Source organism: Mustela nigripes, chromosome 1 (genome assembly GCF_022355385.1).
Source record: "Mustela nigripes isolate SB6536 chromosome 1, MUSNIG.SB6536, whole genome shotgun sequence".
Classification (NCBI taxonomy): domain Eukaryota; kingdom Metazoa; phylum Chordata; class Mammalia; order Carnivora; family Mustelidae; genus Mustela; species Mustela nigripes.
The window spans coordinates 237,085,264-237,106,292 of record NC_081557.1 but is presented as its reverse complement, the minus strand read 5'-3'; the positions used below and the strand labels follow the sequence as shown (position 1 = coordinate 237,106,292).

The following is a 21,029-nucleotide window of genomic DNA, read 5'->3' as shown; positions in this document are numbered from 1 at the left end:
CGCTGGGTGTGGAGCTTGACAGGGGCTCAACCTCCTGACCCTGAGATCGTGACTTGACAGGAAATCATCAGTGGGGATGCTTAGCCGGCTGAGCCACCCATGTCCCCATTTGGTATTTTAACAATGTAAATGAAATGTTTTTGAAAATGCAGTTTTCCAATGGTAGTATGTTATTAGAATGATATACCATTATTTTCACAACTATTTCTCTATTGCTAGATATCTAGAATGTCTAATTGTTTTGCTAATATAACTAACAGTGTGATTTTAGTACAAAAGTGCAAAAGCACACTGAATATAGTCAATAATATTGTAATAACATTATATGGAGACATGACTACACTTACTGTAGGATATATTGAATAATATATAGAATTGTCAAATCACCATGCTGTACACCTGAAACTAATATAACATTGTATGTTAATTATACTTCACTAATAAGTATTAACAATAAGTAAAGTTTAAAAATGAAATGATTTAGAAAATAACTATAAGACAAGGATACTCATTATCATCATTTACTAGTCATCTTAACAATACAATAACACATGAAAAAATGAAGATGTAATTGGAAAGACACAGAATAATCTTTTTTTTTTTTTTTAGATGATGATTGACTATAGAAAAGATGCCTGAGAAACAATCAATGTTACAACTAATAAGAGAGTGCCACAAAGTTGCTGGTCCAAGAGAAACATTAAAAAAGGTGGTATTTTTGTATACTAACAAAAACAATTAAAAAATTATGGTCTTTAAGTTAGATTTTAATCAAAATCCCAAGAGGTAGTTTAGAGAAACTTTACAGCTTACCCTAAAATTCATATGGAGGAGTAAAGTCCCAAAATGACCAAGACAATTTTGAGAAAAAAAGGAAATTTGCCCTTCCATGTATCAAGCCTTCATCTCAAAATATACTAATTAAGAAGTGTGGTATTGGTGTAGGGATAGACAAATAGACCAAATGGAATGGAAAAATGTCTGAAAACAGACTCTCAGATTTATGCAAAATAGCCCCTCACAGAAGTGACATTACAAATCAGTAGAACAAAAGATGAATTATTTCATAACTGTTTCTGGGAAAACAGACTATCCAAAGGGAAGAAACACTAGACCCTTCTTTACTTGATTAAGATTTGAGTGTGAAATTCAAAACTTTAAAAAATTTTAAGAGTAGGTAGCAGAATAGATTTATAAAATTGTAGTGAAGGATTTCTGGAATGGGACTCAAGAAGCACAAAACGTGTACAAGTATTCATCTATTTACTATGTCAAATTAAAAATCGACTGTTGAAAGACATGATGAAATTCACAGGACAAGCCACAGATGGAGAGAAGCATTTGCAATGCATGTGATTGATAAAGGAGTCGAATCTAGAATCTTCACAAAATCCCTAAAAAGTAATAAAGAAAGAAAAGCAATTAAATAGGAAAATTGGCAAAAGAAATGAATGGACAATTCACAGAAGTGAAACTGAACCATCCAATAAAGATGTGAAAATATGCTCAGTTTTACCAATAGCTGGGGGAATGCTAATCAAAATGATGAAGCACCATTTTTCTTCCACCAGACCGGCAAAAATTAAGAAGACTGACATAGTAAGTTTTGGGTATGATGGAGGGAATGGATCTTCCACACATCGTTATTAGGTTACCAGAAACAATCGCTTTAAAAAGCAGTTTGGTGGGGCACCTGGGTGGCTCAGTCAGTTGAGCTTCCTACTCCCCTGATTTCAGCCCAGGTCATGACCGCAGGGTCCTGGGTTTGAGCCCCACACTGGGCTCCTTGCTCAGCAGGGAGTCTGCTTCAGGATTCTCTCTTCTCCTCCTCCCCCATTCCCCCCAGCCTTGCATGAACTCCCTCTAAACAAAACAAAACAAAACAAAACAAAACAAAACAAAACAAAACAAACCGCAGTTTGGTAATACCTGGTAAAGCTGAAGGTACTCAAAACAGAACTTATGAATGATAGAAAATAAAAAGGCAATAACGTTGATACTCCCATGAGCACTCCTTGATAGCATTCCCCCACTTTGATCCCAAATTCTGAATTTTGTATTATTCTTTTGCTTTGCTTTGCTTTACTTTTATCACATATTATGTGCCTCCCAGGAGACCTTAATGCTTAGTTTTCTCTTTTTTAAGATTTTATTTTATTTTATTTTTTTGACAGAGAGAGACACATGAGAGAGAGAACACAAGCAGAGGGAGTGGGAGAGGGAGGACAGGTTTCTCATGGAGCAGGGAGCCTGATGCAGGGCTCTATCCCAGGACCCTGAGATCATGACCTGAGCTGAAGGAAGATGCTTAATGACTGAGCCACCCAGGTGCCCCAATGCTTGGTTTCCTATTGTATTTGGACATTACATCAATGGTGTCACAATGTATGTCATATGGGGTGTCTTGTTATTTTTGGTATATGTGCTGTCCAATTAAGCACATGGCACCTTGTTATTTTAACCTATTATTTTTCCTGAGATTCATCCAAATGTTTGTGTATACTTTGCAGTTTGCTCATTTTTCACTGCTAAAATGTGATGGCATAATTTATATCCAAACAGTGCTGTGAGGGTCATTCTTGAACATGTCTCATGGAGGACATTTGTGAAAGTTTGAGTTTCTCTAGAGTTTAGGCTAAGGTAGTTATGTTTCACATGTGAAATTGCTACATTAAGGGGTATGAGCTTCATCAGTTTCATTAAGCTAATGTAGAATTATTTACCAATATACAATCTTTGATATTGACTTTTTTTTTTTTTAAAGATTTCATTTATTTATTTGTCAGACAGAGATCACAAGTAGGCGGAGAGGCAGGCAGAGAGAGAAGAGGAAGCAGGCTCCCTGCTGAGCAGAGAGCCCTATGCGGGGACTTGATCCCAGGACCCTGAGATCATGACCCGAGCCGAAGGCAGAGGCTCAACCCACTGAGCCACCCAGGCGCCCCCAATATATAATCTTTGAAAAAAAATCTATTTCACACCCCCTCTGCAATCTGGCAACCACCATTTTGTTCTCTCAATTTAATAGTGGGGTTTTTCTTTTTTTAAATCTTTTTTTCTTTTTTTAAAATTTATTTCTTTTGTTTCTCAAATCCATATAGGGGTGAAATTATATGGTATTTTCCTTTCTCTGGCTGACTTATTTTACTTTAGGTCCATCTATGTTGTTGCTAATGGCTGGTTGTTTTTTTTTTTTTTTTAACAATTTTATTTATTTATTTGACAGAGAAAAATTACAAGTACACTGAGAGGCAGGCAGAGAGAGAGAGAGAAGGAAGCAGGCTCCTTGCTGAGCAGAGAGCCCGATGCGGGACTCGATCCCAGGACCCCGAGATCATGACCTGAGCCGAAGGCAGCAGCTCAACCCACTGAGCCACCCAGGCACCCAACTGGTTGTTCTTTTTAATGGCCGAGTAATATTCCTGCCTGTGTGCGTGTGTGTGTGTGTGTGTGTGCACGCGCATGTATGTGCATAAAGTACATCTTCTTTATCCATTTATCTATTAATGGATGCTTGGGTTGCTTCTGTATTTTGGTTATTGTAAATGATAACATAGGGGTCATGTATATGTAAATAAACATAAGGATCAGTGCATTTTTTCCAATTAGTGTTCTTTGTTTGTTTGTTTTTTGTTTTTTTGATAAATATCCAGTAGTGGAATTACCAGATTATCTGGTAGTTCTAATTTTAATTTTTTTGAGAAATTTCCATACTCTTTTCCACAGTGGTTGCACCATTTTGCATTCCCATTGACAGTGCTTGAGGGTTTTCTTTTTTCCACATCCTCACCAACACTTGTTTCTAAGTGTTGTTTTATTTTCACCATTCTGACAGGTGTGAGCTGATAGCTCAATGAGATAGGAAATGAGATTAGGAAAATGATGAGTGATGTTAAGCTCTTTTCCTGTGTCTTTTGGCCATCTGCCTGTCTTCTATGAAAAAAATGTTTGTTTAGATTCTCCATCCATTTTTAAATCAGATTAGTTGTTTTTATAGTGTTGAGTTGTTTAAGTTCTTTACATATTTTGAATGTTAACTTCTTACCTTATACATTTTTATCAGTAGTGTTTGAGTTTCCATTGCTTCATATCTTCACTAATTATTGGTGTCATCAAAGTTTTAAATTTTTGTCAATTCAGTGTGCATAAAATGACATTCATAATGGTTTTCATAAGCATTTTCTTCTTAATGCAATTGAATATATTTTTGCTTTTTTTGGTTGTTCATATTTTCTATGATATCACTTTTCATTTTTTGGTCCATTTTAAAAATTGATCTGTTTGTATTTTCCTTATTGATACTTTCAAGTTCCTTATACAGTTTGGATACTAATTCTCTTTTGGTTGTACCTGTGACAAAACTTCTCTTGGTTTTTAGCCTTTTAAAAACTTTCTTTTTGTGATATGGAAGTTTTAAGTTCTTAATATAATTGAATGACTTTCTGTTTTGGGGGTTGTAGGGAGAGTCTTGTTTTACTGTTGCTTTAGTTTACTTTTCTTTGATCACCAGTACAGTTGAACATTATTTTTCGTGTTTACTGGCCATTTATATTTCTTTTCTGCCCAGCTTTTTAAGGTTCCTTTGCCCACTTTCTATTGATTTGCAAAGGACTTCATATGTTGAAGATATTAACCTTTTGGCTTATTTGTTGGGAATATTAACCCAAGTTTTTCATCACTTTTAAATTTTGCCTAAAATTCCGTTTATTACATATTTAAACATATTTAAAACCTATCATTCTTTTGTTGTTTTAACTTAACACTCTAATTCATCTGAGATTAATTTTATTGTGAAGAGGTGACATTAATTAACTATTCCTCCTGTATCCACTGATTTATGATACCATTTTTTTTTTTTTAAAGATTTTATTCATTTATTTGACAGAGAGAAATCACAAGTAGGCAGAGAGGCAGGCAGAGAGAGAGAGAGAAGGAAGCAGGCTCTCCGCCGAGCAGAGAGCCCGATGCGGGACTCGATCCCAGGACCCTGAGATCATGACCTGAGCCGAAGGCAGTGACTTAACCCACTGAGCCACCCAGGTGCCCCTTATGATACCATTATTATTATACACTAAAATTTTCATGCTTATTTGGGTCTATTTCTGGGCCATACACTTTGCTGTGTTAATTATGATTAGTTTATTAATTCTTGCCTGAGATATGTACTTGTTTATTTTTATCTTTGTTGTAAATTTTACTGTTTGGTAAGGCAAATTACTTTGATTAGTGCTCCTTTTCAAACTTTCTTGGATCATCTCAGAATAGGCATTCTACATTTAGCCAATCAAACACTCCACTTGTTTCCCAGAGTGTTATCATATAAACAAGGTGTAGCTTCTCAATCTTCAAAGTATTGAAAAACACAAAATACCATCCAAACTTCTCATGGATTCAGAAGGAACTGCTCAATGCTCCAGGATCGAGCTTGGGATAGTAATTCATGCTGGCTCATGGAGAGTGGGAGTGTAGTGCTTCATGAAATGTTTATGGGGCTTCCTAGAGTTATACTTCAGTCACTTTCCTGCCACAGTATTTTCTTTTTTTTTTTTTAATTTTATTTATTTATTTGACAGACAGAGATCACAAGTAGGCGGAGAGGCAGACGGAGAGAGAGGAGGAAGCAGGCTCCCTGATGAGGAACCCGATGAGGGGCTTGATCCCAGGACCCTGAGATCATGACCTGAGCCAAAAGCAGAGGCTTTAGCCCACTGAGCCACCCAGACACCCCCTCCTGCCACAGTATTTTCTAAACCAATGGGGCTCACTGAAAAAATTCTCTGGCTCCTTGGCGGACAATAAAGAAACCAGGTTTCCTTGGATAATGTCATTATTCTTGCTGGAAAATTGAAATGCCTTGATTTAGTGTTGTCAGTGAATCTATTAGCAGTGAAATAATATTGTGACATAGGAATCACTGCGCTGTGCCCTCAGGGTCATCTCCCCATTGGAGTGGTTAGAAAGAGACCCTTCCTTTGATCAGGCCTTTGCTGTTGAGGTTGAGAAAGTGGAGGTTCCATTGTGAAACAGAAGTTGGGCTGGACAAACATGTTATCAGGCAGGCTACTTTTTCCCAGCTCTGGAGACCAGATTTGGGGAGGGTAGAGGGGCTTTGGGAGTGTCGTGTGTCAGGGCAGAGATCATTGGGGCTCTGCTGGAGAGACCCTTTAGCATCCGTTCCAGCAAATGCTAAGATGCCCAAAGTCATGTCCCAAAGACCAGCTCTTGTCTGTCTTCTCAGAGAAAGAAATCAAATCCTAGGGGGTAAAAATGGAATTCTAAGTCCATTTGAGAATTTTTAAGTATACATTCACTATAAAAAGAATGTTCTGGGGCGCCTGAGTGGCTCAGTGGGTTAAGCCACTGCCTTCGGCTCAGGTCATGGTCCCAGGGTCCTGGGATCGAGTCCCACATCAGGCTCTCTGCTCAGCAGGGAGCCTGCTTCCCTCTCTCTCTCTCTGCCTGCCTCTCCATCTACTTGTGATCTCTCTCTCTCTATCTCTCTCTGTTAAATAAATAAATAAATCTTAAAAAAAAAAAAAAGAATGTTCTGCTCCCCCATTTGAGTGTCGAATAAATTCTGCCAAATGCCAGCTCTGCTCAGAGCTTGTTTGTCTCGTGTGAGGTCCCCTGTTGGTCTCGTGTGAGGTCCCAAACACGAGAGCCAAGCACAGTTGAATAGGAAGTTAACCTAGTCACCGCTGATTGGAGACGGTTGATGAAATACACAATTATGTAAAATCTTATACTCATCCAGAATAAGTCACTTATTCCTATTATACCTCATTTCTCGTCTATGGAATAACAAGATGTATATATACATGCCCAAAATGCTGGCTTTTTAAAAAGATTTTATTTATTTATTTGTCAGAGAGAGAGCATGAGCAGGGGGAGCGGCAGGCAGAGGGAGAAGCAGGCTCCCCACTGAGCAGAGAGCCTGATGTGGGACTCGATCCCAGGACCCTGAGATCCTGACCTGAGCTGAAGGCAGATGCTTAACCCACTGAGCCACCCAGGCGTCCCCAAAATGCTTTTTGATAAACGAAACGATGCTGGCACAACCACCTTTGATGAAATAATGCTCAAGAAGTTTAGGAAAAGTTCTACTTTGTTATATATAAACATTTTCCTGTGATTTCGAGTCACTTGGAAGAACTATTAAGGGAAGGGCGTGGTTCGGGAAAACGCTGAACAAGGGGGCTTCTAAAATAGCCGTCTTTGGGGACAATACACGAACAATGCTGCCCGAAAGTATTACGAATCATAGCAACACAACTGGCCAATTGACAGCTCTTTGAGCTTCTTTCTTGGAAGGAACCAAGACCCTCCGAAAGTAAGTATTTTCCTCAATCGTTTCTCCGTATGTTTGTCAAAGGAAATGACACTTAGGAAAGCAAGTGTGTAGCAGCTGACGGAAAAGCCTAGAGAAGATTAACTGTGGGTTGTAAACGGGTGGCCTGAGGACAAACTTAGACTTGCAGATGTATTTTAGGGGGTGTCTCACAAGTTGGCTTGGTGCACATTGGGAAGTGTTTTGAATTGTTGTTAACATTTAAAAGGCTGCAGATTTCATATGCAAACAATTGCTTGGAGTCAGGTAGCCGCCTTTCTTGAGACAGAACTGTTCTTTTGCCCGTTTGCTATAGTCTACACCAATCTATTCCCCACTTTTGGTTCCTACAGTACATAACTGGTCCCTCCGGTCACTTGATTTGTAACCTCCAGACTCTGATCATGTCAAAGGATGGGGCGGGGTCCTTTGTGGTCTAAATTTGGACCTTACCAAGAAGTCCTTAGGTCTTGAAGCAAGTCTGTGGAAAGCAAGCCAGTCCAGCAGGTCTGAGGTAGAATGTTATTCTTTTGGTAAAGACATTCTCCAGAGAGCACATGTGATAACAATCTTCTCTTTGTATTGGAATGGAATCTCATTTAAGTAAGGATGGATATAGGCCACCGCTCTGAGAGCTACTCAAACTCTCTCAGGCAAGGGAAAGAAGTCACTTATCTATGGAAAGGGTGGCAAACACTAGCTGCCTACCGCACTTGGCAAAAAGAACCAGAGTACTAATCCGTGGTAGCAATTAGAACACTGTGTCTTAGAGCGACGGGAGCTTTCACAGAATTTGCTTGCTTTTAGCAGCACAACTTACAAATCTGGGACAGAGGGCCAAGCAAGGTCCATATGTATTGTGGAAAGTTCATGGCATCAGAAGGAAGCCTCTGTTTTGCAGCAAATTTCCTGGTTCAACAATGGAGAAAAAAGCCGTCAGTGAAATGAGTATATGGAGACAGTGAGAAGAACATTGGAGAAGCGCTAAGGACAGGGGCAGAATCTAGCGACTTCAAGGGGTTGGTTTAGTTCTCTCTGGCCAGTGCTGGAAACACTCCAGCATTTGGTTGTTTCAGATAATTTCCACTGGCATTTGCAGGGTCTCTCCTGGTGACTGTGTGTCTCAGCTCAAGGAGTCTGAATCCTTCCGTGGAAGGCAATGCCTTAGTGACTCCTACAACCAGCTGCTAAGTTCGATTTGCCTTAAACAGCTGACCTCAAAAATGGAACAAGATGCATATGCAAACATGCTTCATGGCCAACATCCGATTACATAACCCCAGACCCGAAGCTACAATGGAGAGAGCCTGATTCTCTCTTCCCCAAGTCCAAAAGCTGACCCCCTCCTCCCTACCCTCCCAATTAATAGAGTACAAAGTTGATTTGAGTATTTTATTTATAAATGTACATTTACTATAAAAGCTGTTGCATTTTAGACAACTTTTAATTTTTCTTTTTTTTTTTAACTATTTCTCAGAGGCATTTTAGAATAAATATTTTTAAATGAAGGTTAGTATAACTGATAGAGAACATTGGCCCACCCAGAGCAGTAACACCTTTCGGACGGACTCACATACGAGGTGGATCATTTCAGTTTGTTACGTCTTACACTGTGTATAGATAACTAGAATAGGTCTTGCCTTAATAACACTACGTAGAAAGAATGAGGAAATGACATGGATTGCTAGTTAGTGAAAAACAAAGGGTTACTCATTTTTTCTTAATAAAGAGAAAGGACTAGCTTTTGGAGCATGAGGGGGAAAATCGTATATTTCCTCAAGAACAATAAATCACTCACTTGCCTCATCTGCTTTTTTTAAACAAGAGCATTTCCATCGTAGCTCAACAGAGCAGAGCTTCCCCCCCTTCCCCAGGATCTCAAAGATTATTTGAAAAGAAATAGATCATACTCGCTATGCTGCATTGGAAAAAACAAGATCTAGTCTGCCTGAGATGCCATGTAACAGACTCCAAATGAAATAGAAATCAAATATAAATAGAAACAGTTGGCAATTAGAATTTAGAAAATGTTGGAGATTATTCTGTGCTGGTGACTATTGTTCATTATGGGAGAGCACATTTCGCAGCTGGAGAATGGGGCTTTATTTTTCTTGACTTGATTCAGGCTTCAATACATGTACAATGAGGCTCACTAAGAAATATGTATAAATGGGTTTGTGAAACCAGAAGAGAATGTGCATTATTCATATAGTCCTTACATAACAGATGGAGTTACACATGTAAAAAGTATTCTATAAAAATCGGTTATGAATGATCATATTGTACATGTTTTGTGCATTATTTGTGGCAAAGTACTCTGCTAATATCATGCAAAGTGTAAACATCCACATTATCAAAATATTTAATAAAACATGCAAGTGGTTAATCAAAATATTGAACTTAATCTGTACATTTTCAAAACTTTTAAATTTTTTTTCTATTTTTCTTTTTCTTTTTTTTTAATTTTTTTTTTCCTGTAAAACAGCGAACACCTCCACGAGAAGTCTTCATGACTTGGAAGTGACTTCACCTCTCTTCAACATACTGTATCCAGAGTTCATCACTAACTATGTGCAACAGCTTCGCATTTTCTAAGGCACAATTTTTTAATGAAATGATGTGTAAATTCCAATCTAACAACAGCTCTTCCAAATGACAAGATGGTCAAATTACCTCCAGTGGCTGAGGGAATTTCTGCACTTACATGGAACCCGCATGCAGAGAACAGTCTAGCATGTAAATAAATAATTGCTAGCCCTACTCAATAAGACACAGGAAAAAAAAATTATTGCTTACATAAACAGAAAAACATCTACTTAATCTCCTTGTATGACTACATTAACCTATTAGGAGTATATCCATAGTCTACATTCACAAAATGTCATCTTCACGTATTTGCCGTCATTTTAAGGCAGAATAAATAGTTCCCCTTTCCCCAGTCTTAAAGAAAAACAGCCTGGAGATCTAAAACGTGATGCTTTTTAGTAACTGGAGTCCTTTCTTGGCCAGTGGAAACTCAGCACACAGGGCAGACAGGAAGCCAGCTCTCCACAAGAGCTCCGCTCTGAAGTTCTAGAATTGTCAACAGTCAAGAGGGTTGGTGATCCAGGAGAACGGGAGAGGGCAGATGTCCACTGCGGTGGGCCGGGTGCACTGTGAGTTGGAAGTTCTTCTTGCTGATCGCTCGTTGGTGGCTCATGACGACATATGTCATTGGGTTCTAGGAGGAGGGTCTTAATGCTTTGCTTTAGACACCTTCGGGCCCTCAAGAAGAACTTGTAGGCAAGGGTGAGCCCGGGTCACACTTCATGATGGACTAATCTTGGTGGCAGCTTCCAAAGGCCTCACACGGAGTCTCTTATGATCTACAGCCTGAAGAGAAGCAAGCACCAAAACCCTCCCGGCTCTCACTGACCCACCACTCTTCTGGAGATAAAACTTTCTCACAGATTTTGGTAAGAACTTTGGAGACGATGACTGAAATATTTTCCTATGGTTTCTTCCTACCCTTGGGCAGTGTCCCCATAGAGTAAGTTGAGCTGATACTGCAAGGGTTTGCTTTATTTAACGGACCAGCCTCTGTGAATGACAGAACTTCCAAAGCACACAAAATCTAACACTAATGGTGCAATAATTTATTGGTAGGACTTCCACCTCCAAAGGTAAGTAAGAGATGTCTCGGGATTACAGTATGTAGTATCAGACTAGCGTCTCTGCGTTAAAAACAAGTTATAGCTCAGAGCTCTACAGTGTGATTTTTAGTTTCTGAAATGCATGAATGCTAGGCTTCCATCGTAGAAGATGACACATCTCAAATTGGCATGTCTTGCACTTTCTGCAGCTCAATTCTGTAAACATGAAGTGTTTAATTCCTAAAAATACTACAACGAAACAAGTTTATTGCCTCATTCATCTCAGGAACTCTCAGAGAAGAGAAGAACCCATTTGAAACCATGAGCCTGTTGGCCCACGGTAAGACCTTCGTGTGAACTACAGGATCACGACACTGTATTTATTCGTTTGTATATACTGTGCAAATGCAAAACCAAAAGAAAACAAAAATCAAAACCAAAACGGAAAACCAGGAAGAATGCAAACACTGTGCTACAGAAGAACAGATACCATCTTTTAGAACAGCCTTTCCGAAATTAGGTAAATGCCAAGGAGCCCCCACACTTGGGATTTGGTGAAATGGTCGCCGGGGACACCCTCCAGAAAGAAACGGTGAGTGATCTGGAAGCTTGAAAAGCGCGTCACAATGTTGTGGGCTGGCCAGCACCTGCGACAAAGAACACGGGGTAGTATTTGGTTAGAGGACACAACACTTCTTGCCTCAGGGCACTGGTAATGACCTCTGCCCAAATCTCTTCTCCCTCTGAGCGGGGATTTGTCCCCCTCTGCTGCTCCAAGTGTGGCCCAGGGAAGAGAAGTACTGGCGTCACCAGTAGGTGGTCAGACAGGGCACTCCTGAGTTCCATCCCAGAATGTAACAAGGAGTCCTGGGGATTCATCTGCCCTGTCAAGTTTGGTTGAAATCCTCTGGATTTCACCCTTAAGCCAAATGATCTTTGTTAAACTCCCTGCCTTGTCTTCTAGGGGCAAATAAGCAAGAAAACATTCTCTCTTTTCTGGTCCTTTAGGTTTTGGTTTCTAGAAGAATAAATACATTGCAGCCAGGGGAATGTGACATGGGATCTACATATGGACTCATACATATTTGCTAGATTTAGTAAATAAAAACACAGAACACCCAACAAAATTTGAGTTTCAGGTAAACAACAAATTAAAATATAATAATTTTTTTGTTAGTATAAGTATATCCTATGTGCTATTTGAGATATACTTGTGCTAAATCCTGACCATGGAATATTTGGGTACAGTTACTAAAAAAAAAATCATTGTTTATCTGAAATTCAAATTTAATAGGGCAAAAACATTCTAATGGGGGCATCTTCTATTTTATCTGGCAATTCCATCTAGAAGGATGGTTTGGATTCCGTATTTCCTGCAGAAACCTTCACAAAGTTTCTCTTTCGTTGGAGGCACTAGAGTGGTAATGAGACAATCGCAACACTGGAAAAGACCCTGGAGATTTTGCAATAAATGCATTTCACCAGAATGAATGACGGAATCATCCGACACAGAGACACAGTCACCCAATACCCAAGCACAAATGGCACAAGTTAGCCACGTGAAGGCTTGATTTGTGGCAGGTGATTTGTTTTGCACTTCCATTCCCATTTACATATGAACTTAAAAACTGTTTACATTGCTTTTAGGAATTGCATTTTAATATGCTGTTATGGAATTTCTCCCCTCCAACAGAAAAATTTCATTTAAATGTGACTAGTTACTTGAAGGAAATAGGATTATACATCCAGGCTTTATTATTCCACACAATGAAATCATTTTGTTTCACTTAGAACGCCTATGATGTAAACCACCCCTTCCATCTACCCATCCCCACCCAACTCATATAAGAATCAGATAAAAACGAAAGAAAAATGATTTTTAGCCATTTCTCTTCATTCTGACTTTTTAAAAAAATTGCATCTGGGATATACTCAAACAATTCAACTATATTTATACTTCTCGAGCCAACTATTATCTCCTCCACTGATTCACATTTAAGCTAATACATTTGTTTCTTCTGACACCAAGAAAGAAATGAGCACTATTCTCAGATATGCTGGTCATTATCCCTGTCATGTGTTAAGTTTAGCCCCAATATAATATTAATATCTACCTGGAAAAATAAACATGAAAGAAGAGTTAGGAAAAAACAACTGGAAAGAAAGTAGTCATTATTACTCAATATGAAAACATATTAAGAAGCTATAATAATTAAAACTATTCAACACTTGAGAATTAGTAGGTTAATAAGACATAATAAAACATCTAGAAATAGATCCAAATACCTATGGGGAACTCCATTTATGAGAAAGCTGGCATTTCAAATTAATGGGAAAAAAAAAAAAAAAGGATTCTTCAGTTAAATTTGCACAACTTGTAACTGGGGGGAAAAAAAGATTGGATATCTATCTCAGTTCTTGTCCCAAAATATATTTGTGATGATCACGTAGTTTCATGTGAAAGAGAAAATAAAGAATAATTCTGGGAGAAATCCCAGCTAAATCCTTGAAGTAGTGAAAGTTTTTCTAAGCAGGACACAGAACCCAGAATCCAAAAAGGAAAGATTGAAAAAAGATATGTTTAATTACTTTACATGAAAATCTTTTCTATGAAAAAAAGTTCACGAAGTAGAAAGACCAATGACAATGGCAATAAGCAGCAAATATAAAATCAAGGGAAAATGTCTTTACTTTAAAAGAACTACAAATCAAGTATTAGCAGAACCATGGGCAAAGGATAGAGAAGAAAGATACATTTTTTTTTAATAGCAAAAAAGAAATAGAAATGGTCCATAAACAAGATGTTCAAACTCACTTAAAGACATACAGGTCAAAACAATGCAATTTTCCCTTCCCCATGCAACACAGTAGGAATTTTAAAAGTCTGATGTGATCCAGAACTGACACAGGCATGGAGAGAGAAAGAGGCTCTCTTACGGACTTTGCAGGGAGAGTGCACTTTTCTGGAAGATAATTAGACAAGTTGTCTGAAAATTTTAAAAGCACATGACTGTTAACTCAGCAGTCCCAGTGCTCAGAATCTACCCTACAGAAATGCTTTCGACTGTTCATGAGGACATCTGTACGTGGATGTCCACGGAGGCCTTTACCCAGAACATATTAAAACACTGGAAACAACTGAAGTGCCCATGCACAGAGAATAGTCTGTAATTACGGCAAGTCCACACAATGGGACTGTATTCGGGTACTAAAAAGCCATCTAAAAGCATGGGGAGAAAGAATGTTATATGAGAAAATGACCAAAAGAAAAATTGCCATAATATATCATTAAATTAAACACAAGAGCAACAAAAGTAAAGGACACTATGTGATTATCTTCGTGAAATAAAAAAACAGAACATAGGTGGGTAGATGTATCGCACACATATGGTGTGTGTGTGTGTGTGTGTATGTGTGTGTGTACACACATACAAATGTACATTCTAACCTTCTCTCTAAGAAATAATTAGAAAGTGATTACAGTGGTTAATTTTGGAGACTTTCACTTTTAATTCGGTGTCTCCCTAAACAACCCTATTTTCTAACCTTATACCATTTATAATTTTATTGACTCATTCCTTTGAATGTCTATAGACATCATCTAGGCAGAGAAGTAATATGCCTTCTTGCTTTCTTCTTAGTATCCAAAGAAAAAAGAATTTCCTAGTATTTTGTATAAAATAAAATATTTTAAAAATCATGTTAGTCTACCTCTAAATCACTTTATTTTTTTTTTTATCTTATGAGACTATTATAATTTGTAACCTCATATAGGCTATTATAACTCCATGGTTCTTGTCTTTAGATTTGGAATTAAAAGCAGTTAAGGTCCTTTTTATTTGTATACACAAGAGAAAACTGCTGGCCTAGATCCAAAAAGCTCGTTTCCAAAAGAAATGACAATGAATCACCCACTCTCTCAATTAAAGTAAAAATCTGGATGAAAACAGGTTGCTGTAACCCAGACGTGGGCTCAGGTTTGTTCTCTGTGGATATCCCTCAAGCACTTTAAATTATGAAAGAAATTCAGATTTCCAGTACAGTTGAAATCTGGCTCAACAGTCCTTCAACCTAAGAGCGCCCTCTTCTGGTTCCATGATTCACATTCATCTGGTTCATTGAGGTTGAGAAAAGTATTATTTGTCCAAGAGGATAGTTAAAATCACTTTGGAATATGGGAGAAAAGGGCTTAGTTTTCCATTGTAATGTATAAAAATAAGCAAATAAAAATCAGATAAAATAAATATATTTATTTACTATATATATACTTTAGGATCATCCATGGTATACTCTTCCATTTGTTGCTCATTTTAGTTATTTTTTACTATTTATACCATATTTTACATGTATAACACATAGCTTAAGTTGATATCAATATTATATACTATATAAATATTATAATTATATAAAATTAATATATATATATAATATGTGGTATACATGGTTCTGTTTTGAGGGCAGCAGCTCAAAATTGGGAATTGTTTTGACTTTAAGTCAAATGTTTGTCATAGATCAAAACCACCTGGGTTTGATCTAATTCTTATTTCCTAGGATTTTATTAAAAGAGGCATATACTTCCCTAACTGACTAAATTTATAGCAATAAAACAACTTAATTTCAATTTCACTCTTCAAATCTTCAGTCTTGCAGATTTAGATACCCATGTAAAAAGCCTAAAGATGTTCTTTAACTTACTTTGAGAAATAAGATTCTTGAATTTCAACTCCTCACCTCCATTGTTTTTATTTTTATTTTATTCACTTTTTGAAAAGATTTTTATGTATTTATTTGACAGAGAAAGACACAGCGAGAGAAGGAACACAAGCAAGGGGAGAGGGAGAGGGAGAAGCAGGCTTCCCGCTGAGCAGGGGGTCCAATGCGGAGCTCAGTCCCAGCACCCTGAGATCATAACCTGAGCTGAAGGCAGAGGCTTAACTCACTTAGCCACCCAGGCGCCTCTCCCTCCATTGTTTTTAAAGGAAGAAATTCCTACTGATGAATTTGCTGGAAGTCTCCCCACCAGAAGGACAGTACTTTGGAGATGAGCCACTGGCTGGCTAGTTGCAGATCTTCTAAACAGCAGCTGGGCAACAGCGCCCCCTGGTGCCCTCAAAAACAACGTGAACTGTCTACAGTAGGAGACCCAGACACCGGATTAGGGGCGGACTGCTCGAATGGGCTTCAGGGCCCCAGAGACTGGTTAAGCTCAGTTTCCGTACTAAGGCATTTCGAAGGAGTATGGGGCAGGGATTCCAGAGAAGTAGAACCCCTCATCTTGGCTCTAAAGGAACTTTCACGTTAGCTGGCAACAAAGCCAGACCATGTCATACAACTCTTGACTGTAGGGCATGCGGACATTGAGGACCCGGTGCTTGAGTTGCTGAACACTGGAGAGCCATTCTTCACACTGACACCATCCCAAGTGGTGCTGGCTTTCTAAAGATATGCCTCTACAAATGAACAGTGTTTCACAGATCTTGTATCTTCCTTCTATCTCCCCAAAATCTCTAAGGTGAGCTCAAGCAATGTCTCGAACTTGGTTTTACCTCCCTGGTGTATTAACGGATAAAAATAATGTTTCTGGATAAAAAAGAATTTGGCCACACTGTAACAGTAACTTCCAGTAAGAAACAAGTGGTAAATACGGGTTGTTTCCTTATTGTTTCTTTTCCCTACCTGCTAATAAATCCTATCCTCAGGGTAGGCGTGTCAATCAATGAGGAGGAACAGTTGAATTTCTAAATCGGGCCCTGTAGAAGGCATAGGACCACACTCGTCTCAAGGTATCCTATGTCTGCCCCGCCCCCCCCCCCCCCCCCCCCCTCTTCTCGCCCCCCCCCCCCCCCCCCCCCCCCCGGTACTTACTTCTGGATCGCATGTAGCAATCGTTACAGTTCAGAAGACCATTTCGAATCCTAACATCCGTCCCACTCACTGCATCTCCAAGCTGTCCTTTACAGACCCCGCACTGTAGGGCAGAAAGAACAGAAGTTATAAGGTGCACAAGGACTCATTTCTTTATAATGCTTAGTTATGGTTCGCACAAGTACGCAACAATCGCTTCTACAACCTCCACATTTGTTGAGCATCTACTATATGGCAGATGTTGTACCAGAGCTGACTCACAGCAACAACACACTTGTAGCATTTTATCCTAACTCCTTGCATTTTTGCAGAAAAGGACACTGATTCCAAGGCTCGCTGACTTGTCCAGGATTGTAGAGCTGGTAGGTGGTGTCAAGTTAACCCCCAATCAGGACGGAACAACCATTCCAAACAGATGACATCCTAGTGGTTTTAAATAAACACATGGCCAATGGATTATCAATTCAAACTTGATAATTGTGAATAATCTTGAAATGCTTTCTACTACTGTTGGCGAGTTCTGCCAGATCAGAATGACTAGGAAATGGCTCACCTCACGTTTCCACACTGAAAGCAGTAACGCCCACTGCTACAAATCCAGCAGGAAAAGAACACGTTTCAGCACAGTCAGCCTGAGGAGGCATTGCTTAGAACGGAGAAGGTGGGAACGAAGTAGTTTCAGAGGCCAGCCTTTTGTGGTGGGTTGGGGGGATTAGAACCCAGCTCCAAAGAGGACCAGGGCCAGATTCATGCTCTAAGGTCACCCAGAGGGTAGAGGAAAGCTTCATCCAAATTATGTTATAAGCTCCACTGACTTGCAGGGTAGGGGGTAAATCTAAGAGACAATGTGCCTTAAGGGGTCAGATCAGCTCTAGGAAGTGAATCATTAGAGAGAATAAAGGCTTTGATAGCTAAGAAGGCCAGTCTCCTCTCCCTTGAGAAACCGCGAAGACTCTTTGCCATCTGGATTATTTCAAGTTTGGGGAAATTCTCTGAGGACAAACTGTGGTATCAGAGCACATTATCTTGGCATTGCCGGGAATTAAAAAGTATATTCTTTGAGCCTCAAAACACTCCGAGACAAGTAGGGATATACATTGTCCAGCTTCATTTTACAATGAGAATATTGATAATTGGAGTCTAATTAAGGATCCATATTATGTTTTACTCATGGTAAGTCCTGCTTTGCACTAATTACTAATATGACTAAATTAATGATTTTGGGACTTTACTTGCTTTCTCTTAGCTTATAGGTAAAGTGGGAGTTATTTTAAAACCATGCAAGTTTACTTAATAGCTGAAGACACTACTGACAAAGGAACAGGACAAAATTCGAGAGAAAGCACAGTAGCTTGGTGAAGAGAAAGAAATGATTCTCACTCAGAGTTCAAGGGTTTAGCTTCAACATAAGATATTAACTGGAATTGTGTCCAGGAGTGGGGGAAAAAGAAAAAAAAGAAGTGCTGATAGAGTCCCAACTTGTCAATTTCATAATAAATGAGCTAGAAGTGGTTCACCTCCGTACTAGTTCACCTCCCCCTTATTAGCAGGAGATGTGGGACTAGGAGCGAGGCCTCTGCATTTTCAGTGAATTGGTCAATTCCTTCATTTCTGCTAGGTTCAGAGGAAATCACGGTGAGCTGGACAGATACGGCCCCCGCCCTTATGGAGGGGACGTTGTATTCGAGGAGGTGATGATTCAACAATGAAACAAGCGAGTGGTAAGGAGCAGGAAATGCTCTCTCTAAGGACTGTGAAGGAACTGACATTGTCTGGGGGTCAGGACAGCTTCTCAGAGGGAGCGATACTCAATTCGTGATTACGCACAAAGGCATTCAGAGACCTACAAGGAACCACCTAGCTGTTAGCCACTTAATTGATGGAAAATCTTCCATCCAAAGATAAAAACCTTTGCTGTGAAGCCACAAGAATGTCAGAAGCGGAAAAGATGCTACATTCCAGACACACTGCGCAAATCCGTTTTGCTTCTTCTCACCTGCCGTCCCAGAGGAACGTGTGAGGGGAGAGTTTCTTCCTGAAGGGCGGGCTCTGCAAACACTTCCGTACAACCCAGAGGGCCTGGCCTCACGAGCAGAGGCCCGCCCGTCGGGAGTTCCGGGAGGAAATTTCTCAGCACAGAATGATGCTAGAAGATGCTAGAACACATCCCTCAGAGAGGAGGGCGGGCATACGTACCCTAAAGCACTGGATGTGGAAATAGAGATGGAGGGTCTCGATGATCATGGCGGCTCCTTTGCCCAGAGGGAGCCCACAGGACGAGCACAGCTTCTTCCCGCTGATAGACCTGGGTTTCAAAATATACGGAGTAATAAGACGTTCATTTAGAGTAGTTGGTCAAATGCACTAACATGTAGCCTCAAGCAAAAAAAAAAAAAAGATGGATTTTAACATCTTAAATATAAGATATATATATATAAGATATAGATATATATCTATAAGTATAAGATATAATATAAGATATAAACCATAGATGGTTTATATCATGAATGCAATGGCAATTACTGAACTAATAACGAGCAGGAATTAAGCATCAGACACAAGTTGCAAGCGGCCTGCTGGGCCCAATACTACAGGCCTCCATCGTGGCACAGAATTTGGGGGATGTGTGTGTGTATGTGTGTGTGTGTGTGTGTGTGTGTGGTTTCAGTCATCTGTTACAGGAAGTCTATGTTGTGTTGATTCAACCACACGATTAAATGCCCTGAAATGACTCAGTGTACTTCTCCTATGTTTTCTTAAGTCCTAAAAGATAATCCAATTTAGCTTTACTAAGGCTTCAGTACTGCTTTAGGATTTTCTATCACTGGGGTTCATTGGCCCTCGAGGCATTTCTTTCTACTTATTAAGAAAAATTGTTGTTGTTTTGGTTTAAAAATAGAGGCAATTGTCACGCAGCCCACTAGGTACCAGGCAGACGCAGGACCCATTCTCTGCTCCGTCACCAAGTTTCATGATCAGGTATAAGGAATGCACTTTGGGTTTTGCTTTCATGTTTAAAATGAGAGGATTGGATTAGATGGTCTCCACCTACCCCCTCTTCCAGTGCAAACACTCTGGGACTCCATAAACCGGGCACTTGCCATCTCTCTGAGTTGTAAAGCGCCTAGAGAGCACAGGCTGCGTCTCCCCCATCTCTGCCCTCCCCCAAGCCCCTACTACAGGGCCGACCACCGGACTAGACCCAGACCCCGCGCACTGACACAGGCTGAGAGCACTAGCTGGCCTCCTCTCAGACAGCTTCCCCACCCCTGAGATTAGATCACAGTGATGCCCACTGTCTGGAAAGCTCTTGGGATTACACAAGAAATTTTAAAATATGCAATTTCATTCAAAAGCCAACAGGGTACAGAGGAACTGAAGAAACAGAAAGGAAGACAAAAGAAAAGAGGAAGAGTTGCTTCGAGCAAACTCTGTTCATTAGGATTTCCCTCTTATCCGGTAGTAAAATGGAATTTCTAAATCAAAGAAAACCTCTGAGTTCCCACTGCTTTGGTCTCTCCAGTGAATGGGAACTCAGGCAGCTTTTAAGAATATCGTGGGGCCCGATTAATGTCCAGAGGCAACTGTAACAGGGCTTGAGTGGGGGAAAGGGAAGGATGAAGTTTCGTTGCTAGTCCCCGCCTGGGTCCCCGTTAAGAGCCAGCAGCAGACCCTGCCCAGAAGGCCCGGCCAAACTTGGAGGGAAAGGCGCCAGCTGAGGAGCCCAGCAATTGTCTGGTGGATTTTATTATTAGATTCTGGGTTCTGCACAATGTAATTAAAGCCCCATGGCCACAGCCGTGCCAACATCATACTCTTGGCTTTTTCTATCATGGGCTGAGAAAATCTGCAGGCCGATGGGGGATGTGTTCTTCCCTCCTGCCTGTGTGTGTATGTGTGTGTGTGTGTGTGTGTGTGTGTGTGTCGTTAGGAGGAGAATCAGGTGAACACATCTCTCAGAATCATCTGGCAAGCACTAATTTGGTTGAAATCATGCTCAGCAGGCACAAGGTGAAATCAAGCAGCCTCAGAAAGGCTTTCTAACCTCTTGTACCTGTTTGGTGATTGGCCAGGAGGGGTGGGGGAACAAGGGGACAAGGGCCCAGCCTGGAAATTCTCTCGAGGGCTTTTCCTGTAACACGGTAAAGGAGCCAAGAATTAGGAGAAGCGAAGAGAAGCCCCTCCCACAAGGAGAGACTTTCTGG

General features: G+C 40.0%; 1 protein-coding gene across 20 annotated transcripts in view; it reads right to left on the bottom strand.

The window, feature by feature from the left end:
- Positions 1 to 8,705: 8,705 nt before the first annotated feature.
- The window catches only part of LIMCH1 (LIM and calponin homology domains 1), a 327,804-nt gene continuing 315,480 nt past the window's right edge, over positions 8,706 to 21,029 (bottom strand). For 9 of the 20 annotated variants that reach the window (XM_059383114.1, XM_059383140.1, XM_059383146.1 and 6 more), the window contains 3 exons: positions 19,021 to 19,129; positions 16,825 to 16,927; positions 8,706 to 11,606 (listed from right to left, as the gene is read on the bottom strand). In XM_059383114.1, the coding sequence (XP_059239097.1) occupies positions 11,581 to 11,606; positions 16,825 to 16,927; positions 19,021 to 19,129 (238 nt within the window). In that variant the 3' untranslated portion in view covers positions 8,706 to 11,580. Of the gene's footprint in view, positions 11,607 to 16,824; positions 16,928 to 19,020; positions 19,130 to 20,869; positions 20,957 to 21,029 lie in introns of all 20 variants that reach the window. The other 11 variants (XM_059383225.1, XM_059383068.1, XM_059383096.1 and 8 more) reach the window with 2 other exon arrangements.